Source organism: Rhinopithecus roxellana, chromosome 15 (assembly GCF_007565055.1).
Source record: "Rhinopithecus roxellana isolate Shanxi Qingling chromosome 15, ASM756505v1, whole genome shotgun sequence".
Taxonomy (NCBI): Eukaryota; Metazoa; Chordata; class Mammalia; order Primates; family Cercopithecidae; genus Rhinopithecus; species Rhinopithecus roxellana.
In genome coordinates, this window is record NC_044563.1 from 12,027,743 (window position 1) to 12,043,650 (window position 15,908).

The 15,908-nt window shown below is 49.5% G+C and overlaps 1 protein-coding gene across 14 annotated transcripts; it reads right to left on the reverse strand.

The window, feature by feature from the left end:
* Positions 1–1,035: 1,035 nt before the first annotated feature.
* SF1 (splicing factor 1) lies at positions 1,036–15,368 on the reverse strand. 14 transcript variants are annotated; one of them, XM_030917906.1, is made up of 14 exons: positions 14,778–15,368; positions 12,916–13,044; positions 9,866–9,941; positions 6,694–6,846; positions 6,400–6,489; positions 5,861–6,044; positions 5,657–5,772; positions 5,454–5,561; positions 4,544–4,724; positions 4,008–4,281; positions 3,630–3,689; positions 3,338–3,517; positions 2,405–2,593; positions 1,036–2,048 (listed from the first exon to the last, which is right to left on the reverse strand). In XM_030917906.1, the coding sequence occupies exons 1-14, from the start codon at positions 14,806–14,808 to the stop codon at positions 1,921–1,923; spliced, it is 1,899 nt and encodes a 632-aa protein (XP_030773766.1). In that variant the 5' UTR covers positions 14,809–15,368; the 3' UTR covers positions 1,036–1,920. The 14 variants fall into 14 exon arrangements, with proteins under 14 accessions (XP_030773766.1, XP_030773762.1, XP_030773760.1 ...); XM_030917902.1 differs by lacking the exon at positions 2,405–2,593 and having other exon boundaries at positions 1,036–1,956; positions 3,630–3,684; XM_030917900.1 differs by having other exon boundaries at positions 1,036–2,593; positions 3,630–3,684.
* Between the last annotated feature and the right edge of the window lie 540 nt (positions 15,369–15,908).

Consider the following 15,908-nt stretch of genomic DNA (forward strand, 5'->3'; position numbering starts at 1 on the left):
CCTGCCCCCATTCCGTCAGTTAAGGACAAACGCAAAAAAGATGTCCTTCTTTTGGTGAGCCGAAGTTTAGGGCTTGGCTGGGGAAACGCACTGTGCCTGCCTTGCTTCTGAGGGCTCCCTCAAGCCCGGCAGATCCATAGCAAAGCACAGGCCTCCTGGACGGGGACCAGACACCCCAGTAAACAGCAGTAGCCAGCCCCAGCTCACAGCTGGAAAGCAGCCCAGGCCACAGTTGCTGGCCCCAGCAGCCAGGCACTGGTGGGAGCCTACTGTCCCTCAGCCGCCCTGAAGGAAGGAGAGGCAGGTGGAACCAGGGCAGCTCTAAGGCACCTCTCCCCAGGAGAGGACCTCACTACCTGGTGGAGACTACACATGGATTTCTCTGGAACCATTGAGAACAGGAACTACCCACTCACTGTCCAAGACATTAAAAAAAAAAGCATAAGACCCTTCAAAAAGTGCTGGCAAAGCACAAGGTGGAGCACTTTATCCTGTCCCTGCCCCCCCACCCCAAGCCTACAGTGCTGGCAGGCTGCAAGTCACCAGCAGAGAAGGAAAAAAGCCACTTGGCGGTTTTAATTTTAGCTGCTCTGTGGCTGACAGGCAGGATTAGTTGGCTTGACCTTTAGTGTTGATGCCTCCCTAGGCCCAGGGCCTTAGTCAGGTGGCAGCTTCCAGGCACAAATCACCACTGGAGCTCATCAAACATGGAGGTCTGAGCCCCAAGAAAAGGCCTTCAAAGGACAGAGACTAGAAAGATGAGCGGTGACCAAGGAGGGGCAAAATTGGTTCTCAGCGATGTTAACTAGTCACCAAAGGGGAGACTGCAGAGCCACCCACACACTCAGCTCCCACCACCACCAAAGCCACACACAGGAGGCAGGTGGTGGTGGGCTTCCCGAATTAACCACCCACAGTCTCACCCCCAGATCAGGTGCTGAACAAAAGTTAAGGCAACTTTGGTGCTGCTGCTGCTGGTAGAGGAAGTTTATGTGAAAAGAAAAAGGGGGGGGGGATTAAAAATAAAGAAGCAGACCCAGAAAACCACACTGCTCTTTTATTCAGTGGAACATCCCCGCTTTAGCGCAGTGTTGAATCTAACACCAAAAAAAGCCCAGAGAAATTTCTGCAGATAAACCAGTGAAGAGAACGCGCAGTATACATTATCATCAACATAATCACTCCATGGAGAGGGAAGCGGGAGGAAAAAGGAAGTAGAATGAACAAGGGGCTCAAACCCCTAGACACTGCAAAACATTCAGACATTTGGGATTAAAATAAAACACAAAAGAAAGCCTTCCAGGAAGGAGAGGACCAAATGGAATCTGAGGCAGCTCAGGTGGTCAAGGAGCACAGGAAGAACTCCAGGCTGGCAGGCAAGCCCAAGGGAGCTCAGGCTGCCCACCCACTGCTGGCAGGAGCGCCAGGGCAGACGGGAATCCCGGAACCTGGAAATGAACCTACCCTCGGCAACTGTACAAGACTCCCTTGACAAGGGTGGCAGAGACTAAAAAACCTCACACTTTAAACATCTTCGGGGATGGCTATGGCACCTTGAAAAACTTAGAACCAAAGAACCCCACAACCAGCTTGACGTGAGTGGCCAAAGCCCATGCCCGAAACCATTTGCCCCTCTCCTTGGTAAGGGAAGGAGAACTGGAGAAGGGAAAGGAATCTAATTGCAGCAGAAGACCGGGGAGAGCATCTCCTTGGACGGAGTCTGAAGAAAGGAAGAGATAAGGAAATAACAAAGGAAAAAAGAAAAGAATTAATAAAAATTTCACGATATGGAGCCAGCGTGTTCCGATTCCGTCCACAAAAATAACTCAGGCTGCTTTGCCGAACCATCCTGTCCACCAGGGGCGCTGCTGAGGCTGTCTGCCTGGAAGGGTCACCAATGGGCGCGGAAAGTCCTCACTCTCATGGCTCGGGCCATCGCCGCCGCGGGGAGGGATCCTGGCGGCCCGGTTTGGGGAGAGGCAAAGGGAGTTGGGTGAGGAGAGAAAGAAGACAAAGAAGACACTCGATGCTACGGGGCGCCAGGAGAGCTCAAGCTGGCGCCCCTACTACCACCTGCCCGTTCCCAAGCGAATCCTCAGTCGCTTGGCCCAGCCCAGTGCGTGCACACACACACATGCGTGCACACACAATCACATGCGTGCGTCCCAATGTCTGGCTCCATATGGTGAGGTTCGGCGTGTTTAAACGAGACCAATTCTCTCTATATATAATATATATTTTCTTAAAAAACAAGTCTAGTTCTGTGGTGGAGGCGGTGGGGGAGCTGGAGGCATCCCGAAGGGCGGCATGCCCGCCACCCCCATGCCCATCATGGTGACAAAGTTAGAAGGGTCCATGGGAGGCGGAGGAGGAGGGGGCGGGGCATACATCATGCCGGCGGAACCAGGCGGTGGAGGCGGCGGAGGGGGAGGGGCCCCAGGCGGCAGAGGCGGCTGGACCCCGGGGGGCAGGGGCACCATAGTGGGGTTGCCTTGCATCTGAGGGGCTCCTGGAGAAGCTGCGGCAGCCGCCTGCTGCTGTTGCCATGGCGGGATGGACCCTGTGCCAGCGCTCGTGGTGGTAGTCGTCGTATCTGGGGTGGTAAAGAAGCCCAAGGTCACACGCGCGGGGGCACACCGCGGCTGTCTGCGGCTGCTGCCTTGGGATGGGGGCGAGGGGCGCCTGCTCCTTGCTTGGCATGCGGTACGGTGGTGGGGGGCGGGCGGGCGGGGCTGGTGATGGGGAGTGGAGGGGTGGGCACGACTACCCTGGGGTCAGCCTCGAGGTCTCTGGGCATAACAGAGTAAGCCCTTTGTCACCAATGCCCCTGGAAGGGCTGAGGGGAAGGTACCAGACACAAGAACAGCTCTGATGTCCCTCCGCCCAGCCGCTGCCACCACCGAACGGCACATTCAACCTCAAGGCCACAGCTGCTCTCTCCCCACTGCCCGGTCCCACGTCTGCAGTCTCTCACCCCAATCACAGCCCTCACGAGAGCAAGCATGCACCATCCCACTCGACCCATATGCACCAGGCTCAGTCCAGCCAGCCGCTCACTCAGCCTGCGAGGCTCTGGACTTCTGGCCCCCTACCTACACTAGCAGGCTCCCCTTCAGGCCCCCACGAACCTCTCCCCAGACACAACCACACCAAACATCAGCTCTCCTCTTCAAGATGCCCCTCCACCCCCTGGACCAGGAGGCCCTTTCTGTTTACAACCCCAGCAGAGCTCAAGGGCTCATCCTAAGGCACCTGCCTGCTTGTGTGAGGCTCTATGGTTCCTGTCAGCCCCACCCCCATCCCACCCACCCCCACAAGCCCAAAATATTCTACTCACTTTGCTGCCATGGCAAGGGGGTACTGGAAGCCATACTGCTGCTGGGCGGAGGGGGTGGCGGAGGCTGCTGCTGCTGTTGTTGCCATGGGGGAAGAGGACCAGAGGGAGGGGGTGGGGGCTGCCCACTGGGAGGCGGCGGCGGTGGCGGCATCATGCCCATAGGTGGCGGCGGCATCATACCTGCGGGTAGGTGGAGGCAAAGATGAGGCCTCAGGGAAACGGGGGGATTTGGGCCAGAGCCCCCACTCACCCAAGCCTAGGTGAAGACCCACAGTCAGCAGACAGCCATTACCTTTTCCTTGATGCAGGCGATAGACCCCAGAGCCCACAGGCGTACTTCCCAGGTACTGATCTTGATGGAAGGAAAGAGCAGGGACTTAGCAGGACATTGGAACTGGCCAGGGAAGCCACCCCTGTGATAACCTGAGTTGCTATCCTTACGCGAGTTCTGAAAACCATGCCTGTAAAAGACAGGTCTGTGCGTACCCAACACAGCATCACTCCCTGAACCAGAATGGAGTCTTGCTCCTTCCAGAGCCATAACCCTGGCAAGTCAGGCAGATCTGGCACATTGCCCAGCTACTTGAGAGTTGCTTCTAGCAAACAGTGACCTGACATAACCCCTTGCTCATCCCAAAGCCCCAAGGTTTCTGGTCTGACACTTACTTACCCATTGGAGGAGGGCCATGGTGCCCAGGAGGGTGGGGGCCCTGGTTCATCGGTGGTGGTGGTGGCTGCATCCAAGGGGGTGGGGGTCCATTGGGGTTGTGCTGCATGGGATGTCCACCATGCCCACCTGTCAGGCTGGGTAATGGGTGTGGGAAGCTGTGGGGGCCACCTCCGGGCCCACCAGGACCACCTCCATGCATGCCATGGTAGGGCCGACTCTCTGAAGGGCCAGAATTCATCCAGGGTGGGCGGCTCTGGGTGGTAGACATGAGAGACTACGTGAGAGCATTTCCCGCCAACGTCCCTGCCTGTGCCCCCTAGTGGCAACATTGTTCTTCTGGTAATGCCACAGGACCAGAACACAGTAACAAGGTCTTCCCAAAGTGAGAAGTCCCCAAACTGGCCTGAGATCCCGGAAGAACAATGTTGCCATTCACATCCATCTATCTGCTCTACCCAAACCACGTGGCCATAGCTCCCAGTCTCTGCAGTAGAGAATGGGGAAGCCAGACCAAGAGAACCAGCCCCTAGGCTCACCGGTGGAGGTGGGTTGTTGGCGGGAGCAGCAGGACGAGGTGCACTGGCCAAGGGTGTGGTGGCAGGCCCAGAGGTAGAGCCCACAGATGCTGGGACAGGTGCTTCACCCAGTTCAGCCATGAGGGACAAATACTCTTTATCCATCCGTGCTTTATCCTGAGCTGACTGGGGATCACCAGGCCTGAAGTGGGGTGAGGAACACAAACAGAGAAAGGGGAAAATTTGTTAAGGAGGAAGCTTTTGTCCTGAGGAACCAACTTAAACTTTTGAAGAATTCAATCACCAGATCATCACACATCTTTCTAACGCCTTACTGGGCATGGCTCTCAACAGTCTCATTAGATCTTCAGTTTCGTGCCCAGTTCTGCATCTGGGATCACCAGAGCAGAGGGGCCCTGGGTGAAGAGCACAGGAGACCCTGACCATCGATGAAGCACAGGTTCACTCAAGTCAATTTCATCAAAATTCATTCCCAGTTTGAGGAAAGGAAAATCTATGCAAGACTGGCACAACTGCCAGAACGAACTTCCTGAACAAAACCTTACATATTTGCCAGCCAGTCAAAAAGTGTTGCTGTCCAGTGCTGACTTGCAACTAGTCAGAAATCTGTAGAGATTGCTTAGTCTTCTTGAACCAATTCTGAAGAGCAAAAGCAGTGAATTTCCTATTGAGCCCCAATGAAAACATTTATACCCAAAATGGAAGCTTCCAGTTTTCTTGGGGTTAAGACAAACAAGGGTATCTGTACAGCCTATTTCTAATCATCCTGGGCTTTAAATCACACCATTACAGACCACACTAACAGAAAGGATGTTTCTCTTGGTAAGATTAACAGCAACCAATTAATGTGACAAAAGAGTTGTCCTACACATTGCAGGCTACCAGAAAACCACAAGAGCCAGCCCCTCACCTTTGGAATTTGCAGTCTGAAGCAATGTGGCCAGCCCCTCCACACTTGGTACACACTGTGGTGTTGGTAATGCTGCGGGTCTCTGAGCTCTGCCAGGGTCTTAAGATCCTATTAAGGGAAAAACAGGTCAATGCAAGGGGACAATCTGTACTTCCACAGGTTCTTCACGTCTCCACACTCTCTCCTTCAAACTGATCACATACCTGTTGTCGTCTTCCCGAAGGGTCCCATTCAAGCGAGCCAACTCCCGAAGCTGCATCTTCCGTAGATCATTCTGGTCCTCTGGAGTCTCGATACCCTGCTTCAGGATGTTTCTTATCTAGTCAATATGCAATGAACAGTTAAGTGCTTAGGGCCTCCACCTAGGCTTCTGCCAAGAAGGCTTCCTTTCTGGGCTTACCACTCACCTGTTCCACTGCCTTTTTGACGTTCTCCATTGTGTTGGCGGTGACCAGGGCATGAAGTGGTTCATCTTCTCCCGGCAACATCTGGCCATCTTTGCGCCCAACCTTCCCTTCTTTCACAGACCCTTTCCCCCGGATCATAATCTTGGCATTGCACTCCTTCTCTATGTTCTTCAGGGTGTTCCCTCTATAGAGAGGCAGAAATGACTGAGTTTATACCTGACAAATTCACACTCAAGAGGGAACAGAGGCTGGACCAATTTGACACTGGTGGGAAACCACAAGCGCAGAGAATTGGATTTTCCCACCAAAAGCTCCATGAACTCTACATTACAGTCAGCCACAGTAAACCTGAGGATTTGACTTCTCCGCACTAGCGCGGAAGTTAAGACACTTTCTCACAGAAAGGCATTAACTCAGTCAAAATGAATGTCCTACCAAAAAGGGGAAAAGTAAGCCAACGGTACCCAATTAGGCACAAAACGGACACATCTCAGAGGCTCTAAAGGAATTCTATATCCTATAGACTAGCAGTTACTCACCTGGGCCCAATGAGCAGCCCCACAAAGTTGATTTCTGGGTACTCATCTTGTGGAATCATGACTTTATCACTCACACGTGTTGCTGGAGGTCTAAGAAAGAAAAGCCTGTCACTGCACACATTTCTGGAGAATGACACAGTCAGTAGCTTTTCTAAAACTAACTACTGGTACACCAAGTGCTAATTATGGGTGATTTGGGGTAAGAGGTGAGTAGTGCCAATATTGTCCCATCCCAGCAAGTCACCCATGATCTGCATGTTTCCTCATCCCAGATGACCTAGCCCCTCTGCTTACTTGTAATCTGCAGGTGGCTTGAAATCTGGATTGAGTGCAACCATCTCTGTGATGAGGTTGTGCCGCTCCTCTTCCAGCTTTTTGCGGGTGCGGAACTCTCGGGTGTTAAGCCGCTTCCCCTCACTATTGTAGATGGGCTCAGGGGAAGGGGACCTGTGGGAAACAGACTCCCGTTTACTATTCTGCCCCGACTTCTCTCATTCCCACACGGACTATAACAAGTCTCTCCCAGCCCCTCTGCCTTTCAGACCCTAATACAACACTCCGGAGGAACCGACCATAACGTGTGCTACTCAAGATCGTGTGGAATGGGGAGATGGAAGCTGGCTGAACATTAAGGGTCTGGGGTGTGTGTGAGAAAGGAAAAAAATAAAAAGTTTTGCATCTAGAAGTGATGAGAGGGAAAAAATGTCTATCCTTTGGGGAAAATCTCTGGACTATAAGTGGCAAGGACAGTATCATCCCCTGGAGTCTTCTTGCCAAATATGGATTTTCTTCCATTTGGAAAAAAATTACAATATTCCAACTTTATCAACCACAGAAACCCCAAGTTTAGGCAAAATGTTCACTCTTGGAAAGCTAATGCCCTACGAGGAAAAGCTTCTGTACCCCCTAACACATAGTGCGCATGAGCTCTTTAACCCAATGCAACTGGGACTGAAGGCTACTGCAGCTACTGGCCCCCACAATGGAGAGAGATGGTTCAAGGCTTCGTCTTTGCTTTTCCTTCAATGGCCTGGCTGGCTGTGTCCAAGGCCCAGGAGACAACCTGTTTTCTGGCTGTTGGAGGTTGGGGAGTCTGAGTAGAGAAAAACGTTAAAGTGCTAAAGCAGCTTCTGCGAGAGGCTGCAAATGCAGATTTGGTCAAATACTTGTCTAGGGTCTGAACCTGCAAACGGCAAGGGGAAAACCTATGATTCTCCACCAGAGTTTACAAGTCCAGAAAGCAGATTTTCTCTCTCTCATTTTTTTTAAGGAGTAAAATGCTGTTGCTACAAGTAAAAAAATATAATGATAAAATGGTCAGTTTACCACAGCTGGATTTTGCGGTAATAAAAAAGAGAGGTTACACTCCTAGAATTTTGAGTTAAGATTACAAAAAGGACCATAGCTTGATATTCTGAATGAAAATTTAGTAGCAGCTGCAAGAAGGGAAGAGACCATGTGGATCAGGTTATTAAAAAAACATCCTGAAAGTAGTCAAGACTCCTATACCCTTGGTTTAGTTGAGAGAACCTTGCCTAGTTGGAGAGCAAGGACTGAACTCGGCTGCTCCCACTGTCTTCAGCCTAAAGGGAACCATGTCACACCACGTTACACACACGATGGAATAAAAGGTCAGGTTTGTTCATGGCTAATGACGGCTAAATGACACCTCCGTTTCTAGCATTTGTATAAACTGTTAGCACAATCCAGTAAACGTGAACAAAAGCAAACATACCCCAGCTCATTAGACTACCATCTTATACATTTAAGTCTACAAGAAAAGTTTTAAACATGTTTTACTGTGCAAGTTAAGCAGCATCAAAATAACAATAAAGTGGCTTAATTGATATAACACCTTTTTAATAAATTATCTTAATTAAGAAAACCCATGCATTTCCCTCCAACCTGGGCTCAAAAGCAAAACCAATCAGGCATTAGGGCCTCTTTCAAAACTGAATACAAGGGAGGAAAAACCCTGCTCTGGTTTTATTTCTAACATGCTTGACATTTCTAATTCCCACCCCATAGCTGTCTAGAATTAAGCACTCTTGGCTAGTTACAAAAACAAGTCTTACCAGCACCCAGTTGGCCACGTGAAGGCCTCACAACAGTTTAACCTCTTCCCAAATTGCAGAAGTGAAAGGCAAAAACTAGTATTCTAGAGGTTAGACTGGCCCGACTTCTTCACCTCCAATAGGCATCGGCTAGATCAACTAAATTCTAATCCCAGTTATCCAGGAAGCAAAGAAGGTTTGTTAAAAATTCAACCTTTGGAGGAATTGACTGGTGACCTGTAGACACATTACTAAAGGGAAAAAGGCCAAAAAGGCACTAAACAGTTGTGGTCTGTGACCTACAATGTAAATTTTTAAAAAAAAACTTCAAAAAGAAATGAAACACAACACAACCCTACAACCAAAATCTATCTATAGGTAAAATATAGCAAACGTAGTAAGTAAAATTAAAGAGTCAATATGGAGAAACAAGGATGTTAATGTTTCCTGGCAAAGGGCGGAAGAAAGATGCATGAGTGAGTGACTTCTAAAGCCATTACATCATCTTCCTGATTTAAAAAGCTATTAACTAGGTAACAAAAGCCAAAAACACTACTTTTTAAAGCAAAGTCTTTTCAACTATGCTGTATGCACTAAGAGAAAATTCAGTGAGAGGGAGAGACTTACTGCCCTTCAAATTAAATGACCAATTTTAGCTGTCCAATCAGCTAATAAAATTCCAGTTTAAAAAAGTTCATCTCCCCCACACAAATTATTTTTCTAAGGTGAGAGAAACTGCAAATTGAAATGACATGACCACAGCTGTTTGAGGCCCACACTCCCTTTAAGGAAAAAAAAAAAGTAATTTAGGGTTGGTTGCATGCCTTCCCAAAACAGGTGAGAATATTCTGGCCCCTCCCAACACCCCCAAGGCAATGGCCAAGGCTGAAAGTTAACTGGCAGTGAAGGAAGTTGGTTAGAAATCTCATCTGATTTTGAAACCATCTCAAAACCATGAGCAGGAAGACTGCAGCAATGAGCGGACCAGAGCTCCTGGCTTGCTCAAGTTCAGTGATGCTCAAAAATATTTTTAGTCCCTGCACCGTGTACCTGTGAGAAAAACTATGCCCTGGGCTTTCGGCCAAAGCAGGTACTGAAAAGGCAGGTTAACAGGTCACCTCACTGTCCCTAAGGGTGGGTAAATCAGGTTAAGATCTACATGCTTACCAATTGGAAACCAGTTGTCCATTTTCCTGTAACTTTTTATTCTCCCAACATTTAAGTTTTATTCCAATTTTCTAACTGTTGACTGACCATACATTATTTCTAATTAAACCTTAATCCCCAGAGTGGTCAGGGTACAGTCGTCATACTAGGATTTTATTGAACTGACACAATATGTTGCCACCAGTAAAACGTATTGAGAAAAAGGTAAAAGCGTTACTGTCAGCTGGTTAAAACTGTTTCCCAACCTGTCCTCAGGGTTAGGGGGGATGCCCAGGTCTCCTGTGCGCAGTTTACGAGTCAGGTCTTCTATCTGCAGTTGCACTGGAAGAAACCAGGTTAGGAAAGAAAAAAAAGGATGGAAAAAAGACAATGTTACCAATAAACATCTCAAATCTCAACAACAAGCATGAAGAACTCGGAGACTTTGAAAGGGACGATTGATCAGTGAACACATTGAAGCAAAAACCCCCAACCACCTATCGGCAGGAGTCCTTTTACATCTATAGGTTTTTTTCACTTCAAAATGGTTATCACTTAAGGAAGCAAACAGTTTGTTGGAAGAGGGGTTAGCAATAAAGACTGTTCACTAAGGCTAACATCCAAGCAATTATGAGGTGTTTCACCTCTTCCTCCCCACCAAGGCTTGCTTACAATTGGTACCCAGAACCAAAAACCATGTTATGTCACCAATACCCGATTCCCATCAAATTACTTGAGGGCAAGAACTGAGTTTTTCTTCATTAAATATTAAACATAGCCCAAAATAAGACCCAATTAACAAGGGACAAGGAAAAATACCATTTGAGCAAAGATCATCTTCATTAATACCGCATTTAAAATTCCTTAAATAAGACATTTAACAACAAAATTCAACACCTTACAGAAATTTGTACATACTCTTTCTGTACAACCAGACCTGTACTAGTAAGGGTCTCCCAATACCTGTAGCTTTTATTCAATTATATGAAATATTTATTCAAACATTAAATGACAAACCACATATCTTAATAAACCAGTAACCATAAAGTGCTAAGAATTTATTTTCAGGCTCGCTATTCATATGGGGAGCAGGCGTGTAGAAGAATGGAATGTGTGATCAAGGACAATGTACGTGGCTCTTGGGCCTTGACCAATGAGGCTGTGCATGAAAAAGAGAGATGAGGGTTTCACAAAAGTTGCCAGTGACTCCAGGGAAATGTTACACGGCTGATTTTCCAAGATAATGGGAACTGCAGAGCCAGAGCAGCTTTCTTCAACGTGCGGAATAACCACCTGTTCCTTACCTTAGTAGCATCTGAGAATTTTGAGCAGACATCTCCAATAAGGGCAAGTGTTACTAGGTTGGGTTAAAATTGAGCTGGTTCCAAGATAGGATTAATGCGTCTAACCAAAGATTGCTTCTAACTTTAAATACATCCACAGGGCTATACCACACCCACACACTGAAACCCTGAAGAAATGAAAACCCATTATTATCGAAAGATACCGGCCAGACGCAGTGGCTCACGCCTGTAATCCCAGTACTTTGGGAGGCCGAGGCGGGCAGATCATGAGGACAAGAGATCAAGACCATCCTGGCCAACATGGTGAAACCCTGTCTCTACTAAAAATACAAAAAAAATTAGCTGGGCATGGTGCTGTGTGCCTGTAGTCCCAGCTACTTGGGAGGCTGGATCGCTTAAAGCTGAGAAGGGCAGGCTGCCGTGAGCCGAGATCGCGCCACTACACTCCAGCCTAGTGACAGAGTAAGACTCCGTCTCTCCAAGAAAAAAAAAAGACACTGAGGGCATCCTGAACAAAGCAGTATGTACTGTGGAAGACAGAAAATTAGTGAGACACATGGCTCCCCAAGCTCCTTTATGCTAAGAAGTTCTGACTTTGCAGTTGAGTATTAAGCTCAACAACTCGAGGTGAAAGTCACCTTCACTGAGAGGGGAAGGTGAGTCTTCCTAACTGACTATGGAGATGCGTGGCCTAATCTAAATAAAAAGGGTCATTCTCTTCTATGAAGAACTACACCTCTCCTTTGATTCTACCTATTTTGATTATAGCGATAAATAGCCCTTAGGGCCCAGTGAACTAACCAGCCCTCTACAGAAAGAGAAATGGAGAGATGTAAGGAATTTGTGCTCTTCCCATTTTCTAAGTATGCTTGTGTTCTTGGGATATCACTCCACTAGGGGCATTTCACAAGGTTGTAAAGACCCAGAATGGTCTAATATGAGACACAAGGGAATGGGTGGGAATAGACAGGAACAGTAGGGGAAAGAGTAAGTATTAGTAGTACTGTGAAAGGAGACAGACAATTCCAACGCCTCAAAATTCTCAGCAGTCTAAAAAACAGGAAATTAAGACCCTCAAGAGTAGTTAACATGCTGGCCTTGAAGCGTTTTGGTTGTGAAGGCCACAGCCTCGTAGGCTTAGGAGGTCTTTGCCCGAATTTCCTCCAAAGGGGATGTTTATTTGGTTAGTAGAAAATGTTTATCAAGTGAACTTTTTTGAAACAGCTTTAAAAAGTAAAACTTTCATTAAAAACTTTTTTTCAAAAAAGCAATTTTGAAGTTAATTTCAATTCCACTGTGGACAGTCATTCTTAATTCTCAAAACCTCCCAGCAGATAAAACCTTTTTATCCTAGCACTTCATTCCATATCCATGCAATATCCCTTTCCCAGCAGAGTTAAGAGTAAATACAAGAGCTTTCATTTTAAGACAGCTCTCCATAAACCAAACCAGAAAAGACGTTGAAGGGAAGGTTAAATTCTTAAATTCAAGAAAATAAAAAGGGATAAATTGTAAACACACTTTCAGAACCACTTTTTGTCATTTTTTTTTTCTTTCAGAAAGTACCTATAAAAAGTAAAAGACCACATTTTAGGGGGAGAAATATGAAATTATGGTGAAAGACCATGCTGTGAAAAGTACTTGGTTTACAGTACCTGCGGTGTTCTCCACTGGGGCCTGTCCAGAGAGGCAGATGACACTCACCTCATCAACTGGCAATGAACAACAGCAGCTGAAAAGGGTGGGCTGCTGGTCTGGGGACTGTTCTTACCCCTAAGTGAGACCCTACCTTCCTGACACTCATGGAGAACACTGCAGTTATGAACAGACCAAAACAAGGAGCTGCAAATGCAGAACTCACTGGGCAAAAACTGACAGATGATACCAAAGTCATGAAAGTATCTCATCTCAAAAAAGATAACTACAATCTCAAACTTTCAAGAAATGCAGATCTTGCTCAGAATAAATCATAACAATCTCAAACTGCATTTGGATGCAGAACGTATATTTACCTATATAAGCTCTTTCTTGCTCTCGAGTAAGTCCAGGGGGAATAACTGTAGGCATTCCCGGAATCACTGTCTTCTGTTCCATTGTGTCTTGGTTCCAGCGGCTCCTCTTCCGCTTCTTACTTGGGAAGTCTAAAGGCAGAAACAAAATCCATCAGATGTAAATATAAATAGTTACCAACAGACAGTTAAGGGTATTCAAGGTACTACACAGAAACTCAGCAGATTGTGAAACTGAGAACTTAACCTAAAACTTAAACAGCAAAAAAACAGAAAACAAACCTCAGAGATCAGAGATTTAAAGCTTATGGCCACTACAAGGGTATGTGGTCCTGGGTCAGGCAAGTTAACATTTCACCTTCTTTTATCTATAGAAACTCTCAAATATATAAACATGGTAGTCTTAATGTATAAGACTGCAGAGAATGTTAGACACGTACTACATCAACCATGAGTGTTCTGAAATCCTCAGGGGAGACACAAATACACTGAAGAATCATAGGTTTGTAAAGCAGCCCTGATGGGACTGGAGGCTCCGCCCACTTCCACTCCCCTCACCAGTCACTTTTCTATGAGAGGCAGAACCAGAGCTAAACCTAGTTACACCCTACCGAGTGGGAAAAGCCCAATTCTTCAACAAGATCACTTTTGTCTTCGTAAGTTTGGCCAAGATCAGCATTCAATTTTCCTGGCCAGTTGGACACTCAGGGTCTGAACTTTTAAAAGGATCTATCAAAAATTCAACACAACAACCACCTATACAATAGCAGCCAAGTTCTCCTTCCCCCATACACAGGCAGAAACTCCCTACATTTAGCACAAGAGTCCTTCTATTTCCCAGGAGATACAGGATCAGAAGGAAAAACTTTTTAAAACAGAGTGACAGGGGAGCTGGTCAGACTGAGATCTAAGGATACCGAACGCAGATTTAAAAAAACTAGAGTTCTCTCCCCAAAAGAGACCAAGAAAGATCAGACCCAACCATCACCTGAAGCATGCCACCCTCTCCCGGATGAAAACCCTGCCTTGCCATACAAGCAGAAAAGCTATCCTTGGTATGGTTCCCATTCTGGCTCCTGAACCAGAAAGGAGCAGCCGCACGTCATCAGGTGAGGCTTTCACGCCCTGCTGGCATTCACAACCAGCACCCCGCCCAGTGCTGAACATCCGCCACGCCTCTTCCCCACACCAGCGGACTGAAGGGCAATACGGTGCCCGGAGTCTATAGAGCTGCGCCGCACAGCCCGGCCACCTCACTGCGTCTGCGCACAGAGCGCCTCCCGCCCGCCCAGCCCTCCCCAACAGCGCGCGTGCGCACTCGAGGCCGTAGAACCAGGCCGCGCGCGCCCTGGGGCGCCTCCGCCCGGGCCTCCCCGTGCGCGCGCGCGCGCGCCCCTGCCGCGTGCAGCCGCCGTCGCCGCCGCCGCGCGCCCCTCAGGCGGCCGGGCCCGTCCGCGCGACGCCTCTCGCGCTCTTTCGGCCCGACTCACCTCCTCCGCCGCCGGCCGGGCCCGGCTGCTGGTCCTTACGCGGCGGCTGGGGTGGCGGCGGCTGCGGCGGCGAGACGCGCTGGTAGAGCGGCGGCGGAGGGGGCGGCTGCGGCGGCGGGTACGAGGCGCCGGGGGACGGTGGAGGTGGAGGCGGCGGCGGCTGCTGGGGAGGCGGAGGGGGCGGCGGCGGAGGCGGCGGAGGCAGCGCCGCGAAGGGGAAGGCCGCGGTCAGGGCCCCCATCGAGCTCACGGGTGGGGGCGGCGGCGGCCCGGGAGCCAGCAGCCCCGCCCCAGGCCCGGGTGCAGGCGGAGGGCCCGGCTCGAAGCCCCCTTTGGGTCCGGGAAGCGGGGGGAGCCCGGGGGGGCCCAGCTTACCCAACGGCGTGGCGTTCGCTCCGGTCGCCATGGCGCCCCCGGGGACAGGCACCGGCAGCTGCTTTTCCTCGGCGGCGGCTTCTCCTTCGCAAGCCTCCCGGGGGGAGGGGACCCGACTGCGCTGCCGGAGCGCGCGGAGCCCGTTCTCTCACGCGGCGGGCGGCGGCGGCGCGAGACGCACAAAGAGGGAGGAGAAAGGCCGCCGCGGGGGCGGGCCGGGGGCGTCGGGACCAGGGACTGGATTGGGCCGGGCCGAGGCGAAGGGTCGAAATCGGGGGCCTCCGATTGGCGGAGCCTCAGTCCTCCTTGATGAGCGCTGGGATTGGCCGAACCGTTAGGCCAGTCGAGGAAATGGCGGCGGAGTCCGGTGGGCTGGGAGGTGTCGCAGCGCGCACTTCATTTGTTACTGCGTGAACTGAGCTCGGAGTCCAGAAAGGAGGGGATGGGGTGGGGCGAACTCTGTGACGGAGCGCCGACGAGCTCTCTCATTGGCTGCGGCGGTGGAGCCAATCAAGTTCGCGTGCGTCGTAGTGTCGCGGGATTGGCTGTCGCTGGTTCCAGCTTTTTTCTACTCTCCTCCCTCAGGGGGCAGTTTCTCCGGGATTAAGCGAGAAGTCGCGGCGGAAAAGGCCCAGCCGGAACGAGATTTATGGCGGGGGAATCCTGGAGCAGGAAGTGCGCATGCGTAGATAGACCAGTACCGCTTCTCCGCTAGTCTCCCTTCACCATCGACCCTCGGGTCCAGCATGGAAGCCCTAAGTGACGTCAACCTTTGTTCCCATGGTAACGCGGAACCTTGGGGCAGGAGCACGGGAGGGGCTGATGCGCTCCGGAAAACCGGCTCCGTTACGCCGCAGGTAAAGAGACTTCCTGTTTTTTTTTTTTAAATAAGAAACCAAAAAGCTATGAATAGAGAAGACTTACTGAAGGATTAAAAACAGTATTTGAAGTGATGCAACAACATATTAGATGAAAGATAACATAAGGTTGTCAACTCAAAAGTTATAGATACACACTTCTATTGGAATCTCAACGGAGTTCAGAGGATTTAATTAAATGATCTTAAAATCGTATAAAACAATAACCACGGCCGGGCGGCGGAGGCTCACAGGTAATCCCAGCACTTTGACA

Excerpts from the sequence above, each read along its gene's own strand:
- SF1 (XM_030917897.1), bottom strand. The coding sequence starts at position 14,808 with ATGGCGACCGGAGCGAACGCCACGCCGTTGGGTAAGCTGGGCCCCCCC. Across the intron at positions 4,725-5,453 it reads TCAGACTGCAAATTCCAAAG|GCCTGGTGATCCCCAGTCAG; the intron begins GTGAGGGGCTGG and ends ACCCCACTTCAG. Across the intron at positions 4,282-4,543 it reads CCAACAACCCACCTCCACCG|TCTCTCATGTCTACCACCCA; the intron begins GTGAGCCTAGGG and ends GCTCTCACGTAG.